This window comes from Vulpes vulpes, chromosome 2, assembly GCF_048418805.1.
Source record: "Vulpes vulpes isolate BD-2025 chromosome 2, VulVul3, whole genome shotgun sequence".
In the NCBI taxonomy this organism is placed as follows: Eukaryota; Metazoa; Chordata; class Mammalia; order Carnivora; family Canidae; genus Vulpes; species Vulpes vulpes.
In genome coordinates, this window is record NC_132781.1 from 100,327,834 (window position 1) to 100,346,122 (window position 18,289).

Here is an 18,289-nt window from a genome sequence, read left to right on the forward strand (position 1 = left end):
AATGGTTAAAACGAGGCATTTTACTTGACACAGGATTTAACACTAAGGCAAGGAATAAGACAGGAGAGGTTCGGATACATCATAGGGATGCCTCTAAGAAGCCTGGCAGGCACGATATCCCATATTAAATGAAATACAGATGCCAGAACCACTAATGGTGACAAAAGGGATGAATATAAGACCGGAGAACTAGGCCTGCTCGATGGGTCTAATGGGTCAGACCGGAAAACCAACCAGCTAACCATGTTCCTTGGGAGGACCCAAGGACCCTGCCTTTACCCAGGCAATTTAGAATGTACTGATGCAGGTGGATCAGCTCCTGTCCCATGCAGGCCACACTGACAGCAGTATCTTCTGTCTACATCTGGGCTTCCTAAGGAGCAATGAGGATGACAGGATCACAGAAGAATAGAGCCCAGGAATCAGCACTTAACTTTTAGAGTCAAGGTGGAGAAATTCAGGCCTGAATATCAAAATCAGAATGGCCTCCAGGGGTCCTCCCCCAAAATCTGCAGAGACAGATGATAAAACGTGTTGTTCCTGGGGGCCACCTGTCACTGGCTCACACTGGCCCCTGCAGAAGAGGGGAATGATGTCCCAGGGGGGACAGACCTTATTAAAGCACAGATGTGGGACAGCTGAAGCTGTTAGGTGCTGGAAGATGGGGGAAGGGAACCTGCAAAAGGGGTCTGGGGAAAGGGGTAAGGGGCAAGGGGGGTGTGGGACAACACGGAAAATAAAGGGAAGGATGCCCTCCCACAAGTGGAAAGAAGAGACCCCTTTCTGTTTTCCTACCTTTCTCTGTCTCTCTCCTCACCTTTCCTTCTCCCTCTCCTGTTATTCCCTGTTCAGGCCACATTTTGTCCAGTGCTCCCTAAACAGCCCATCAGTTGGAAGTATGCTTTTTCCACGTTATGAATACAGTTTTATAACTCCCATTTTATCTATTTTTAAAAATTTTTTTTTAGAAAGAGAGAGAATAGGGGGAGGAGGAAAGGCCAAGGAAGAGAGGGACAGAGAATCTTAAGCAGGTTCCATGCTTAGCATGGAGCCCAACACAGGGCTCGATCTGACATCTCTGAGATCATGACCTGAGCCGAAATCAAGAGTCAGATCCTTAACTGGCTGAGCCACCCAGGTGCCACCCCCCCATAATTCTCATTTTTAAAAGCTGAAACATTGAACACTATATTCTTCAACCAAGAGTTTTAGAGTATTATGTACTACATTTGGCGGGAAGGGGTCGAGGGGACAAGGGGGATGAAATTCTAAGGTACTATGTAGACAAAACCAGGAAATTCTACAGCTCCTACATCTGTTTCTGTTTGGATACCCTTGGGAAAAGTAGGTACCACACACTTCAATGCACCTACTGTAAATCTGCATTAAATAATAGACTTTCCCATTCATCACCTAAGCTAAAAGCCACTATGAATGGTACCCTACATAAGCAATGTTCCCCCTCAATCATGAATAAACATGGAATGACACAGGAGTTAAAATTTCATTCCTCAAATATATAGTAGCATATAAGACGTATCCTGCTTTTCTAAAACTCACTTTTTGTTAGAACTGGAAGAAAGAGCCCTGGGATCATCTAATCAGTTTACAGATAACAACACTAAAGTATGGAGAATTAGCAGAATTGTTCAGAATCACACAACCAAGCAATGGCGGAGCACACCAAGCACACGCAGGAGCTTCTACTCTTAATCCAAAGATCCTTCTTTCCACTGGACCATCCAACTTCTCAAGCAAATGGTTTCCCCCCAAAGATGGGGATTCAAAAGCTAGTATTTTCAGTACTTTCCTCCTTGTATCAAATCCAACCATCATCAAAAAGCCAAAACAGAGGAGTCTACCATTCCATTCATCCACACACCATTTAGTCTGTCCTTTACAAATCTGCTTCAGAGAGTTCCATTTTGTCTTTCTTATTAATTCAAACCTGAGTCGCCTCATCAACCAGAGCTCCCAGGCCAGAACATCTAGGCCAGACATGGGCATAGCAGACTCTGCGGCTGAGCCCTCTAGTTACTGATCCAGAGGCAGCTGGCTCCACGTGAACCGTCGGCTTGAACTACCTAGTTAAGCTAACTGCTTTCGATTCCAAATGAACCACTTTTCAGCTCCCAAGCAATCACACATATTGTTACATGACATTAATGATGCTACTTTTTAAAACTTTATTTCAACATCAAGCTCTGCTCAGGCAGCTCGGTTTATAATCACATTGCTTATATAACACAGTCACCAACTCAGAGTATATTCATACATGTACCTACATATTAGCGATGCTAAAGGCTCAGTATCGGAAACAAGGGAAGAGCCAAGAGTGACTCATCGACTAACCCACTATAGAAGGCACCAAAAACTCACAGCCACAGTAGTTATTGCAAAACCTAGTTCTCCCTTCTTCTGTTTTCTTACCTGTCTTACCCTGCTCTCTCCAGCCTTTTATCTCTACCTCCCCGTACTGTGTATCTGTCATTCCAGACATTCCTAACCCTTTCCTCTCCTCTCCCTGCTCCTTAGTCTTTCTTCAGTCCACTTCTGTCTACTACTCCTGAAACCGGCCATCAACTGAAAAAAAAAAACTATATATATGATTTTTGTCATTTCCTCTACATTCTTAATACAGCTTGCCAATTACCAGTTTTGAGAGCTGATGCACGAATATTACATTATATCCACAGTAAAGAGGCGGTACGGTGTGGGTGTTAAGAGCAAGGGTTCCAGAGTCTGACTAACTGGGGTGCATCCTGCTCTGCAGCTTAATTGTGTGTGGCCCTGGGCAAGTGACCTAGCGTCCCTCCCCTTTGCCTCACCCCATATTTCATCTGTTTCCTGTAAAGTGGGAGCATGGAAATCATATCATCTCAACAGGGTCATTCTAAGATTTAAAGGGGGTTAAGTATGTAAAGTGACACACGGTAAGTACCCACTGAACATTGACTATTCTGCTCTCTTATGAAACACTGAAGTAAAAGTTCCTTCTGACATTTTTCAGTATTTTAGGGGCTTGGTGTTATGGACCCGTCATACGGCACAGAGGTGTTTTTCCTCTCCTGTGCCTTCGACCCACAGTTCTGACAGCTAAGGTTCTGAAGCTTTAGGTCATTCGTTATGTTACTGCCGAAACGCAGCAGTGATCTGCTTGGATTTCCCCTCACAATGACTAAGAGGCCTCATCCCTTCAATATTCCCAGCCTCCCTGATCTCACCTGCATACACTACCTGTGCAAAGTCAGCCCTCTGTGCATCGTGGCACAGTGAGTTGTATCCCTACACTCGTAATCAGTCCTGCTAACCCCACATTCACCAGGCCCCCCACCGACAAGTTTTCCCAGTGTTACTTCCCACTGACAGCATCGTGGCAATCTCCAATACAAGGCCATTTGTATGGAAGTGAGCAGTGAGCATAATGAGGACAGAGATGACTCAGAAGCATGCCACAAAGCCGCACAGAGGGTTGTTCTGGAGGTCAAGCCAAGAAAAAAGTCAATTTACATTATTCTGCCTAGCAAGCTAAACCCTTGGGGTCCTTAACCAGGAGACCTCATTTTCAGGCTCCCTAATTAAAAAAACAAAGGAGCAATTAACCAGTTATGCATTTTTTAATAAATATAATTATTCAAATAAGCTAGTAAGTGATAATACCATAATACTTTACATTTCCCTTAATTTTTAAAGGAAGACATAATGTAAAGTAATATTTAAAGAAAAACAGTTATATTAAGCATTTCTAAAAACAAGACCACATTTAGCTCTATCATTTAAGGCAGAGCTTTAATGTGCAGGAGAAATCTCCGGAGAATCTTGTTAAAATCAAATTCTGATCTTACAGGTCTGGGCTGGGACCTGAAACTCTGCATTTCCTACAAACTTCAGGACGATGCAGACACTAGTGGTCTGTGGATCACACCCAAGAGTAGCAAGAAGTTAAGGTACCTTAAGTGTCAAAAGGCCTATTCCCAATTTCCTAGCTTATCAATTTAAAGCATCCTTTAACTGGTGTTAGAAGCGGCAGCTTCTTCTAACAGCTGGAAGGAACAAAGTGATCTGCAGGCTACCAACTGCTTCTTAACAAAAGGAGCCAAGAGAGGAGCTGGAGAAGAGGAAGGAGCTTCAAGAGGAAGCAATAAAATAAATAAATAAATAAATAAATAAATAAATAAATAAATAAATAAATAAATAAAGTCCTCTGCAGCCTCTCTTTCTGTCTTCCATTTGGTTTCTCCAAGGAAGAAATGAAAAATGTACACTGGGGTCCTTCCTCGGTGTGGTTATCTCCTGGTTTCCAACTCAAGGAATCCAATGCAAGCTTCCTCTAGCTCTTCTTCCCTAAAATGGACTTCCACAGAATGACTATTTCTACTAGATAATTAAAGTTTCCAATCATTTTTACAGTCCTCTTTCAAAGAAAAAAAGAAATCTGCTTTAACAGTACAGTTACTTTTTCCCTTTGTAACATTTTACAAGGAATTTGAACAGAACACTTCCTTGAGAAGGGGAATGTGAATAAAAACCTCAAGAAAGTTAAAAGGCATGTCATGCAGAGGTCAGGGAGTGAAGCATTTCAGAAGAGGGAACATTAAGCAAAGGCCCTGGCACTGAGATAGCAGGGAGTCCAGTGTGGTTAGAGAAGACAGAGTTAGGGACAGGACCTTGGAGATGATGGGGCATGCAGGGACAAACACATAGGGCCCTTGGCTTTTATGTTGACTGACTTGGCCAGTCTTTGGAGGGCTCTGAGTAGAGTAACATGTTCTAGTGTTTAGCAGTATCAGACTGGCTGCTGAGCTAAAAAGACTGTAGATTCTTTACAGGCACATACAAAGAATGATGATGCCAGGATCTTCCGTGCTTGGCACTTCCCAGTATTCCTTCAGAGTTCCCTAGCTAGATATGTGGCCCGTGCCAATATCAGTTGTCACCAGGTTCAAGGGAAAACAAGAACTGGGTTATTGGATATGTCATATATGTGAAACCTTAATGCCTAACATCTTTGTATGATTGAGCTCCACTATTACCCAACATTTAGCCCTTAGTTCTAAATACTGATTAGGACATTTGAAATTTCATACACCACTGCAGAAAAAAAGAGAAAAACATAGGGTCTGCTCTTCCTAAAGGTGACAGTATTATAACCTATAAAATTTTTAAATTCACTCATCTCTCACAAAATCTAAGAACATTCTACTCTCTAAGATTTTCTTAATATAGAAATATATTTTAGAAAAGGAATGTTTTAAAAGTATTATCACCCTAAAAGATAAACAAAGAAGCAAACAAATAAATAATAAAAGTATTATCACTCTGACCCAGTAATTTCACTTCTGAAATGGTATCCTATGCAAGTAATACTGAACAGGAAAACAATTTTAATCACAAAGTATTCATCACATTTTATTTATAATCACAAAAAACTGGAAGCAATTTAAATGTGCAGTGACAGTTAAATGATTTAATAAATTGATAGTGTAATATATAAAATATCAAATACATTATAATGATAATGTACTATACATTTAATTTAATAAATATTAAATATTATGATTATATTAGAGAGACTCTAGCTAGAAATTATGCAGCCATTAAAAATGATGTCATAATATGTGCATACTATGATTACAACTTATAAAATACACACACACACAGAAGAAAAAACACTGGGCAGGAAAATAACTGCAAGGTATGTATCAAAATATTAACAAGAGTTGTAAAAATTGGAAAAGTGATTGATTAAAATGGATTTACCCAGCTCAATTATTCAAATACAAGTGACCATGCATTTTGCTTATAATTTAAAAAATTAAATTAATGGGACCTCTTTACTTCCATCTTTTTATTTCCAATATGGATCTCATATGATATCACCTCTCTCTCTATATATATGCATCAGCCTGGAATATACTAATAATAACAGTAAGCTTTATTAAGCACTCATGGTGCTAGGCACTGTGTTAAATGCTGGATCCAGGCCATCAGATTTAAATCTTCACAACAGTCCATGAGGAAGATCCTCAGGAGATGAGAAAGAAGAAGTGAGTGAGCAATGCCAAGGCCATCAGAGAGTGAGAGATAGCACCAGGCCTTGAATCCAGTTTTTGGGCACAAAAATCTGCTCTCTTATCCACAGCACCAGAGTGCCTCCCTACAGCAACACAGAAGTATTTAATAAAAATAGAATTCCCCAGCAGTATGCAAAAAAAAAAAAAAAAAAAAAAAAAAAAGAGCCAACTGAGCCCTGTGCCAACTGTGGCACCCTCCCATTACCATCATATCACTCATGTGGTCTGCTCCTCCTCCTATCTGCCTCCCTTGCTCCTCACCCTGCCATTTCCTTTACTCCTTATTTCTCTCCCACACTTCACTACCTATATCACAAACTTTCCAGCAGCATCCCTGGGCATTGGTTAGCTTCAATAGTAAAACTCAAATAAAATCAACTGCTATCCTAAAGCTTTCTAAAAACCAGAAGTTATACACTGGAAGCCTAATGCCACATTTGGCCATAGATGTATTTTGCTTAGATCTCAGTATTTTGAAAAATACTGTTGAGTATTATTGAATGAGTCACCAACACTTAAAAATTAGGATGAATTCACATAAAAAGGCTAATTTTAAATGTCTCTCGAAAACTAAATGATTTGATAACAGGAGGCCCAACAGGGCATCAATCTCCTGAAGCGGATTCTCCACTTTGCCACAGTCTCCACCAGTCCCTGTTAACTCACACCTGACTCTCTTCAACTCGCTTCACTTTTATGGAACCTGCCACCTTGCCCCCAAAGCACTGAGTTTGTGACTTCCACCAAATATTTTAAGTGGTGGCCTAAAGGCCCCAGGAGACGTGATCATATGCCATTTTTACTTTATGCTAAATTCTCCTCTGACTGATGCCAACAACTAAATGGTCTATTGTTGGATGTAAGCCACAGCAAAAGCAGCACCAGCAATCCTGCAGAACCCCAAGCCAACGCAGGTCCAAAAGCACTTTCTGTGGCTGGCTCACTTGATCAGCTCACCCTCAGATTATCCCAACTCAAATATTCCTTTGGGATTAGCCAGAACGAAGTCTTGACCAGGTCCTACCTCAAACTAGGAAATTTTCTGGTGATGAGACTAATACATTTAGTAGTAATTGCAAACCAGGTACTAAGCAATTTTTTTTTTTTTTTAAGTTTCAGCTTTGGTCGGTTCCTGATATTATGAATTTTACATGCAAAGATAATTGCAGTATCTATCTTCTTTTATTCTCTAAGTAGCCATTCAAAATCCATATTTTTACGGTAATGTAAATCCATTAGAAGAGAACTAGAAAGTGCACCAAGGAATCAATCTTATGCTGGAAGAACTACAGACTAAATGACCTTCTCCATCTCTAATTTCTGATATGTTAGTCTATTGTGCATACCCTGAACCATAAAAATGTCCTTTCACCATTCCAGAATAGAGACAATAGGACATAACGTAAAGTACTGGAGACCCAAAAGTCCCACTTGAAACTAAATTCATGTCTCATTAACTTCTGTTCATGTGCTTTGGGAGAACTGAGAAATGGTGCTATACTGGGGGTGGGGGGGGGCTACATTTCATTTATCATTTACTACTTTCAATATTTTAATTTTTCTTCTAAATTTCAAATAATACTAAAGAACGTTTTTTTAAAAAGGAAAACAAATACCCACAAAGTGATTAATAAACCCTATGAAGGTAATTAAATCATGGTTTTTAAAGATTCATTGATAACTAAAGCAAAGTTGCCATTGCATAGCTATTTTGTGAGAGAAGCCATTATGATGAATATATACAATATTATTTATGACTTATAAAAGCAGACTGCACCTGATAATAACAATGCTGACTGAAAGTTGAAGGGAGAAAAAAAGAGTTTTTTCTTCTTAGGGAAGTAAATTCAAAAGCATATGACAATTATCATAAAAAATATACCCAACAAAGTTTCTCTACTGCAAAACAACTGTTTTCTAAAAACCTGTCCAGGAACAGAATAACTTCAAAAAAGAACTTCATTTAATCCCACAGTGAAAGAAATCAAGAACTGTATTTCACTAAAAATGAAAAACTAGCTAAAAAGCAATTCCTTCCAAAATCTTGCCTACCTTCCTATAAACACAATATGAAACGCCTCTGAAAATATGTAACATTTACTTTGTTTTACAATTTTATTGCTTTAATTTATCTTAGTTTTATTTTTTAAGTAATTCATTCTAACTTCCCCTCCCCCACCACTTAAAGCTCTACAGTCTCATCTGTGCAACTGAAGAGTTAACTACTTCTTTTAAGAGAAACTCAGATGATACACCATGTTAAACAAGTATTTCAACAAAAAGTAACAATCTGAAAGATTACTTTTTCACTGTTATAGGAAGACACTGATTTTATATTCAGCATTTTCAATGATTTTTTTGTTTATACATTATAGCAGTTTTTAATTAAAAAGCAAAATATATATGCATATATATATATATATATTTATGAAACAAACCTGACCACTCCATGCACAGTACAGATTGCACAGTAGGCTCCAATTGTGGTTGATCATGCAGTCGAATATCCTGAACTGGGCCATGACTGCCTATAGCACCGTCTGCATGGCTTCTCTGACTCAGCTCCTGTCAGCAGGGTAGTGCTGTTACCAGAGCTCTGCAGTGATGTGAGCTGCAAATACGATCTTCCCCTCCCTTTCCTGTCTAAGCAGCAATAACTCACTGGCAGAGCTACCTTGTCTTCCTAAACACTGGTACATTTAAATTATGAAATCATGGAGGGAAGACTTTTCACAAAAGCCTTATTATATATTTATTACCATCTGATTTTTTAAAAGACGATGGCTCTCTCCTTTCTGGAGATCATAGGCTAGTATTTATATAGTTAATGAAAACACAGCTTGGGAAGGTGGTACAATACATCAACCGTGTTGGCCACATCCCACAACAAACCAGCTCCCAACACAAAGCTGTGACAGCATCTGTGCCCCTCAGACTGTGTCCAATCCGAAGGGTATCCCTGAATCCTATCTTCATCTTTTAGTACATCTCACATGGCTACCATCTCTTTAAAGATCCCTCATCTCGGGCACCTTTTACCATTTTTGTGCTTCTCTTCCTACATCTCTGACCATTCCCTCTTGAAAGAGAGCCTAGACTACCAAGACAGACTTCACCTTCTCAACTGCTACCTACAAGGAGATGACCTTAACTTTGGAGCTTCAGCTCATTCATCTGTAAAATGGAGATAATACCTACCCTCATGGGGGCTTTAGTAGGAAATAAAATAACATCTTTAACATGCTTAAAAGGGTGTCTAACAGGGGCGCCTGGGTGGTTCAGTAGGTTAAGCTCTGATTTTGGCTCAGGTCATGAACTCGGAGTCTTGGGAGTACTGGGATCAAGCCTGCATGGCATAGAGTTCCCTGCTCAGTGGGGAGTCTGCTTCTCCCTCTGCTTCTCCCCTGCTTGTGCTCTTTCTTTCTCTCTCTCAAATAAATAAAATCTTTTTTTAAAAAGTACCTAATAAACACCTGATAAGTGATGATTATTAATATTCTTAACATGGGCTTCCCTTCCTGTCCACATCAGAATTCTTGCTCTCATTTCTTATGCTGTCCCTAGATGATGTCATTCTCCAGGGCCATGATTTTATAATGATGAATTATTTCCAAACCTGTCTTCAGCCTCACCTTTTCTCCCAAGCTTCAAATCTGCATGTCTAAACTCTAGTCAAGCCCATTCACCTCAATACCTTACACCACACATTCCAGCTAAACCCATTACCTTCCCCCTCACAACCCACACCAGCCACCAGCTTGGGAGCCCCTCATCTGCATAATGACAGCACAATTCAGCCTCTTAGTAACCGAAACAGAAACCAGCCATCCTCAACTCTCTTCCTTACCTCTCACATCTGTCACCAAATCCTGTCTTTGCAGGGAAAACGCACAGTAAACCTGTCCCTTTGCTGGTCTTACTACTGTCACAGCCTCAATTCAGCCCCTATCAACTTTCTCTTGTGCTACCCCAAGGGCCTCCAGCTGACCTCCTGGAACACCCTGTTTCACTCCTTTCTGGAATCTCACCTCCAGAGGACTACCAAAAGAATCTCTGAAACTACAAACTAATCCGATGACTACCCTGCCTAAATCGCTTCCTTGCCCCTTTCTGCCTAAGGCGGTGTTTCCCAAAAAAATGTTCCTACTTGTTCTATAGGATAGGAATATGAATCAGTTAAATGAAAAAAGTTTTTCAATGCTACATAAGTTTACAAAAAGCCAGGCTAAACAAAAAAACAAAGTTGCAAGACTGCTCAGAGTCTAAGCATGAAGATGAGATTCAAAGGCTCCTGGAATGCTTGTTTTTTAACTAGTTCTTCTCAAAACCTTTAGCTCACCTTCCTTCCTCTAGCTTTCCCTTAATTGGTGGTGTTCCATAAGGCTCTGACCTCGGCCCTCTCCTCTCATGTCTCCCAATGAGCTCATCTATTCCCCAAACTATAATTATAGTAGACATTGGCTTAATTGACCACTGCCTAAATGACCTGCCAGACAAACCAAAATTCTCAATTCCAGTTGCATGAACACTGGCTGAGCCCATGGCAAGCTCAACTCTTTCTTATGTTTGGGAAGACAGTCTCTAGCCACTTATTTCTGCTCCCACCAAATGAGACACACACTTAACACACCCATTTTATTTCTGCAAAGCTCTTTATGTAGGTTTTATTTGTGTTACTGTTATTATGTAGCTTAGATGATGAAATATGAGTAAAAATGAGAGTTAGTATTTGTGAAAACTTGAATGCTTTGAAAAGATTCAATAAAGGCTGCTGCTCACTTCTCTACTTTTTTCTTCCTTGGTCTTGTACTTTTTTCTCCAGTAAGATTCTAGAAAGTCTCTCTAGTTGCAGCCACTAGGCATATTCAGAGACTAAGGCAGTTCCTTCTGTCAGAAGATTCTTCTTTTTACCTAGCTAAGTCCTTACCTGACTTGGCTCAACACAATCTTCCCCGGGACACTTTCTCTGATCCCTGCACTAGGTGAGGTTTGTCTCCTCTATGTTTTCATAGATCCCTGTTCTTCTCCTAAAATAATATTCATTTCACTCTACTAAAATTATGTGTTCAATTGTTTATACTTCTCATTATCCATGTACATCCACGAAGGCAGAGACCATACCATGTCTGTATTTTTTCACTGGTGTATCTTCATGTCTGGCACTTAGAAAGTACTCAATAAATATTTTTTGAATGAGGTAAAATGTGGGAGGAAAAATCTAAGTATAATAGGAATCTCTGGAACTAGAAGCATCAAATGTGAATCATTTTAAAATAGAATAACTTTTATCCCGGGAACCAATCAGTCATTATCACCAATTGTGAGCAAAAATACAAACTGCTTCCTTCCTCAAATGATTCCATTAAGCTCTGGAAGCAGATAGCATTCTAGCAAAATCCATAAATACCTACACTACCATCTATTCTATCTCCACCTTAAGATTCTGAAAACTTCTGGAAGAGGGGAAGGAAAGGTTTTAGGCATCTGTTGTTCAAAAGTTCCCTGGTAAGTACATACCTTACTAGTTAATAATCACTGTACGGTTGCATAGACCCAAAATAAACAAATAAATAAGATTCAGAGACTCAAGGCCCAACTACAACCAAGCTTTTATAAATCATTCCTATAATCAAACTTTTATAAATCATTACTAAACACAGTGTATAATTCAATAACAATATTGTAGCAATACTAATTTACTGGTTTTGATAATTGCCCCATGTTTACTTAAAATGTACATTAAAGGGGACACCTGGGTGGCTCAGTGGTTGAGCATCTGCTTTTGGCTCAGGTCGCGATCCCTGGGTCCTGGGTTCAAGTCCCACATCAGGCTCCCCTGCCTGCCTCTCCCTCTGCCTATGTCTCTGCCTTTCTCTGTGTATCTCTCATGAATAAATAAAATCTTAAAAAAAAAAGATGTACATTACAGAAATTTGGGTGAAGAACATAAGACAACTCTCTACTATATTGCAACTTTCCCATGACCTAAAGTTATTTCCAAAAAAAAAAAAAAAAAGTTAATGAACAACTGCAACCCAGTAGCAAGGCACATCCCTAACATCCAGATGTGAGCTTGAAATATCATTCACCACGAAAAGGAAGCAGGACTTCTCAGAGAAATGGCTGATTCTAGGTCCCAGGTGGGAAATGTACATAAAAGATGAGCTAGAAAACCACACTCGACAATAAGGACAAAAGACAATCTGGCTTGTGTCTAAAGGACTTGGTTGAAAACTTGGAAGAGCCTACCACTGGTCAAAAAGGGGGTAACTGCTATAAGGAACGAAACCTTTGTCATATGTTGGCATGTGCCAGCTAATAACACTAGATAGATAGGCAGATAAATACATAAATACATATACACACACACAGGTCACCTTGGAAAGGTGAACAGGGAACTGATCATTTCTAGAAATAAAGGGCAAGAATTAAGGAAAAAAAGGTCACAGTCATATGATTACAACATTGTTTCCCAACATACCGTTTATACTTCTAAAACATTAGTTAATACGTATGTATAATCCCATATTGACACTTCCGAAATTCAAACATCCCTCAAAGTCCAAACATTTTTTGTGACTCACTGACGGCAAAACCTGCCCTGCCCTCAGCTGACGGAAAACTCTTCTAAGCTTGTATTTATTCCCCAGACGATAAATATTCATACGTTTTCACCAGAAATTACTGATAGCTGGGTGATGTCCCAGAACCTGCATCATCTTACATTTCTAAAATTTGAAGACTTCTAATTTCTGAGAAACCCAAGAATTTCAGAAAATAGATTACAGATCTTCACAAATAGCCCTGGAAATAAGGATAACTAGACAGCAGGGATCCAAAATAAAAAAAGAACAGAGGAAGAAGACCACAGAAAGCAAGACCATTGACCTTGAACTGGGAACATCTTTTTCACCTAGGGTCACTGGGGTCAGAGAAAGCTTTACAAACAGGTAAAATCTGAGCCAAATTTTGAAGGAAGTGTGGGATTTACGTAAATGACAAGACATAAGAAAGGCATTTCAGGCAAAATGAACATGAACAGACATGAAAACACTTCAGACTTTACATATATTCAAGGGACAATGGATCTGCCATTTGCTTTGAGTAAATGTTCGATGTTGGACAGTGAGACATTATGTGGAAGAAGAATGTGTACTCTAAATCCTGTCACAGTTATTCAGCTTTAAATGAACTTTTTCTTCAGAAAAACATTTTTTTATATATGATATATGGTGGCTGACAGGATTAAATGAGGTAAATGATAAATGTTAAGGTACTTAATAAAGGTTCAGTGTTCTCTCTAAAAGCCCTAAAAAATTATCTAAAATATACTTTGTCTTACTGTATGTTTCCAGGAAACAGATGTTAGAGCCTAGCACTTACCAAAAGTATATTAAGATTAAATAAAAGGTTAGTAAATGTCAATAGTATAAATACCTAAAGTGCAATAGGAATAAAGAATATTAAAGAGCACTGGGTGTTTTTCTGTATGTTGGTAAATTGAACACCAATAAAAATTAATTAAAAAAAAAGAATATTAAAAAGACTATGACACTCAAAACAAATAAACATCGAATGCTAGAAATCAAAAGGCTACTAATTAACTTTTTCTCTGATTTATATATTTTTAGGCAAAAAAAAGTATACATTATATAGATCTTTAACAACCGTTATCACCCTTTGCAAAGACATAATTACTCTTTTATTTCCATCTATTAGGAATCTATCCTGATGGTCTATACTTTTGCTCTAAAACCAAAAAAATCCAACTAGCCTCTTTTCCAAACTAGAGGTTTGAGATCATCTGGCAAACAAAGTCTTTGGGATTTACACAGTTAATCTAACAGAAACAAATTCACTTTTTCCTGACTTTCCCTGTTAATATTATCTGGAGAAAAGCAAAAACACTACCATAGAAAAATATCCAATGGGAAAAAGTCTCTTCAACAAAGCGTGCTGGGCAAACTGGACAGCTACATGCAAAAGAATAAACTGGACCATGTTCTTACACCATACACAAAAATAAACTCAAAATGAATTAAAGGCCTAAATGTGAGACCGGAAACCATAAATATCCCAGAAGGGAGTACAGGTAGTTATTTCTCTGACATTGGCCATAGCAATGTTTTTCTAGATATGTCTCAAGGAAAAAAAATGCAAAAATAGGGGTACCTGGGTGGCTCAGTCAGTTAAGTGTCTGATTTTTGGTCTAAGCTTAGGTCATAATCTTGTGGTCATGGAAGGGAACCCCAGCGCAGGCTCCACGCTCAGTGCAGAGTCTGCTTTGGATTTTCTCTCCCTCTCCTTCTGCCCTTCCCCCAACTTGTGCTCACTCTCTCTGTCTCTCTTTCTCAAGTAAATAAATAAAATCTTTAAAAAAAAAAAAGAAAGAGCAAATTTAAATCACTGGAGCTGTATCAAAATTAAAAACTTCTACACAGTGAAGAAAATAATCAACAAAATTAAAATTAAAAGGCAACCTACTGAATGGGAGAAGATATTTGCAAAGCACATATCCAATTAAGGGCTAGTATCCAAAATCTATAAAGAACTTACATAACTCAACTTCCAAATATCAAATGATACAATTTAAAAGTGGGCAGAAGACATAAACAGACATTTCTCCAAAGAAGACACACAGATAGTCAACGGGTACATGAAAAAAATGCTCAACATCACTCATCATCAGGGAAATGTAAATCAAAAGTGCAATGAGCTATCACCTCATACCTGTCAGAATGGCTAAAATCAACAATACAAGAAATAACAAGTGTTGGTAAGGATGTGAAGGAAAAGGAACCCTTATACACTGTTGGTAGGAATGCAAACTGGTGCAGCCATTGTGCAAAACAGTATGGAGGTTTCTCAAAAGGTTAAAAAACAGCCACCTGGCTGGCTCAATCTGTAGAGCATCTAACTCTTTGTCTCAGGGATCCTAATAAATAAATAAATAAATAAATAAATAAATAAATAAATAAATAAGGTTAAAAGTAGAACTGCCTACAATCCAAGAATTTCACTACTGGGTATTTACCAAAAAAATACAAAAACATTAATTCAAAGGGATACATGCACCCTTATGTTTATAGCAGCATTATTTACATTAGCCAAATTACAGAAGCAGCCCAAGTGTCCATCAGTAGATGAGTGGGTAAAGAAGATACACACACACACACACATACACACACACACACACACACATACACACACATAATGGACTATTATTCAGCCATAAAAAAGAATGAAATTTTGACATTTGCAACAACATGGATAGAGGTAGAGAGTATAATTCTAAGCAAAATTAGTCAGAGAAAGACAAATACCCCATGACTTCACTCATGCATGGAATTTAAGAAACAAAACAAACTGAACAAAGGAAAAAGAAAGTGAAAGAGACAAACCAAGAAACAGATTCTTAACTATGATAACAAACATATGGTTACCAGAGGGGAGTGGGTGGGATATGGGTAAAATAGATGACAGAGACTGAACAGTACACTTATCATGATGAGCACTGAGTAATGTAAAAAAAAAAAAAAAAAAAAAAGAACAACAACAAAACAATAATAACAAAGTTCGAAGACTCACACTCCCCACTTTGAAAACTTACTACAAAACTACAGTAATCAAAACAGCGTGCTACTGGCACACTGTGGTATAATATAGACATATGGATCAATGGAAAATATTACAGAGCCCAGAAATAAATTCTCACATATATGGTAAATTAATTTTCAATTCAGTGCCAGGACCATTCAATGGGGAAAGGATAGTTTTTCAAACAAATGGTGCTGAAAAAACTGAATATCCACAAGAATGAAATAATACCTTTACTGTATACTGTAGAGAAAAGCTGCCCCCCCCCCAAAAAAAAAACAGAAAAGCTGGCCCAAAATGGATCAAATATCTAAATTTAAGAGCTAAAACTACAAAACACATATTGTTTTCACATATTGTGGAAAATCTTCAAGACCTTGGATTTGGCAATCACTTCTTTCTTATGATGCCAAAAGCAAAGGCAACAAAAGAGAAAGATAAATTGGGCTTCATAAAAATTTAAAATTTTATGCATTAAAGGACACTATCAAGAAAGTGAAAATAAAACATACAAAATGGGGGAAAATATTTGTAAATCATATACCTTATAAAGGATTAATATCAAGAATATATAAGGAACTCCTACAAGTTAACAACAAAAAACATACCCAATTTAAAGATGGGCAACAACCTAGAATAGACATTTTGCAAACAAGACAAATGTCCAACAAGCACATGAAAAGATATTCATCATTAGTCATTATGGAAATGCAAACCAAAACTACAATGAGATAACACTTCATACGTATGCTGGTTAGCTATAATTTTTAAAAAGTAATTTTTTAATGGAAAATAACAAGTGTTGGTGAGGATGTTGAGAAACTGCAATGCTCATACACTGGCTGATAGAAATATAAAATGGTCAGCCACTGTGGAAAATAGTTTGGCAGTTTCTCAAAATGTTAAACATAGAATTACCATATGACCCAGCAATTCCATGTCTGAACATAAAATCAAAAGAATTAAAAACAGGGACTCAAACAGAAATTTGCATACAACATTATAGCAGCATTATTCACTATGGTCAAGGTGAAAACAACCCAAGTGTACATCAACAGATGAACGGATGAGAAAATACAGTATCACATACAAAAGAATATTATTCAGCCATAAATAGGAATGGAGTTCTGACATGTTCTATACCAGGTCAACCTTGAAAACTTCATGCTAAGTGAAATAGGCCAGACACAAAGGACAAATACTATACGATTCCACTTCTATGAGATACCTACAATAGGCAAATTCATATTAAAAGCAGAATAGACACTACTGGGGTTAGGGGGAATGAGGAGTTATAGCTCAATGAGCACAATGTTTTTGTTTGGGACGATGAAAATGTTCTGGAAATAGTGATAATCATAACACAACACTGTAAATGTACTTAATGCACTTAATTATACACGTAAAAATGGCTAAAATGGTAAATTGTATATGTATTTTACCACGATAAAAAAAAGTTAATCAAGAATTTCTGAAATAAAAAATATAATTACCTGTCATAGCTAAGGGAAACAGTACAACCCAGGTTTTTACCTACATAAGAATCTAGTACTATAGTAATTTGTATAATACTTTCATAAGCAAATCAACTACTTTTATTTTTCTTTTTAAGATTTTATTTATTTATTCATGGGAGACACAGAGAGAGAGGCAGAGCCATAGACAGTGGGAGAAGCAGGCTCCTCGCGCAGAGCCCAACATAAGACTCGATCCCAGGACTGGGATCACGCCCTGAGCCAAGGGCAGACACTTAACCGCTGAGCCACCCAGGCGTCCCTACTTTTTTTTAATATATACAAACTGTATTCAGAGTTTACTTATTTAGGTAGGCTTCCAAAGAAAATTAAAGGCTTAGATAAAATTAAATTGCCTAAACGTTGCATGCCAGTTTCATTAAATCCAAGATATATCAATAGTTTGTAACTTAAAATCTACAGAATATGTAATTTTTCAATTTTCATATTCAATTACTTAGAAGTTTTCAATGTTAGCTATAATTAAGGGGAAAAAATTTGAAAAATTTTCTCTATTGAAAAACAAAACTTAAGAATGTTGCCAAAGGGCAGCCAGGGTGGCTCAGTGGTTTAGCACCGCCTTCAGCCCAAGCATGATCCTGGAGACCCGAGATTGAGTCCCATGTTGGGCTCCTTACATGGAGCCTGCTTCTCCCTCTGCCTGTGCCTCTGTTTCTCTCCCTCTCTCAGTCTCTCACGAATAAATAAATAAAATCTTTAAAAAAGAAAAGAATGTTGCCAAACTATTTAGGAGAATAAGATAAGTCCAACGATATGATGTAACATATGGTATTAGAGCTATAAAGTTTTAAGAAGTCAACTTTCTGAAGGTACAGCAACTCTCTCCCTGACTATTCTTGAAAAAAACTTTGAAATTAGATCTTAGAAATCACAGAAGCTAAAATTATTTTGATTTCCTTCTTTTTAAAAAATATAGTTGGGGGGGCTGCTGCCTGGGTGGCTCCATGGGTTAAACGTCTGCTTTTGGCTCAGGTCATGATCCCAGTGTCCTGGAGGCCCAAGTGAACTCCCTGCTTAGCAGAGAGTCTGCTTCCCCTCTCTCTCTCTGCTCCCGCTCCCCCACACTTGTGCATTGCTCTCTCT

The 18,289-nt window shown here is 38.1% G+C and overlaps 1 protein-coding gene across 10 annotated transcripts in view; it reads right to left on the reverse strand.

Annotated features, from left to right (window-relative positions):
• The window catches only part of ARHGAP21 (Rho GTPase activating protein 21), a 137,648-nt gene that overhangs the window by 100,010 nt on the left and 19,349 nt on the right, over positions 1-18,289 (reverse strand). For 3 of the 10 annotated variants that reach the window (XM_072749398.1, XM_072749397.1, XM_072749409.1), the window contains exon 1: positions 8,513-9,163. The exons of 5 other annotated variants lie outside the window; for them this stretch is intronic. In XM_072749398.1, coding sequence (XP_072605499.1) covers positions 8,513-8,596 — 84 coding nt within the window. In that variant the 5' untranslated portion in view covers positions 8,597-9,163. Of the gene's footprint in view, positions 1-8,512; positions 9,164-18,289 lie in introns of those variants that run through there. 2 more of the 10 variants (XM_072749402.1, XM_072749401.1) reach the window with 1 other exon arrangement.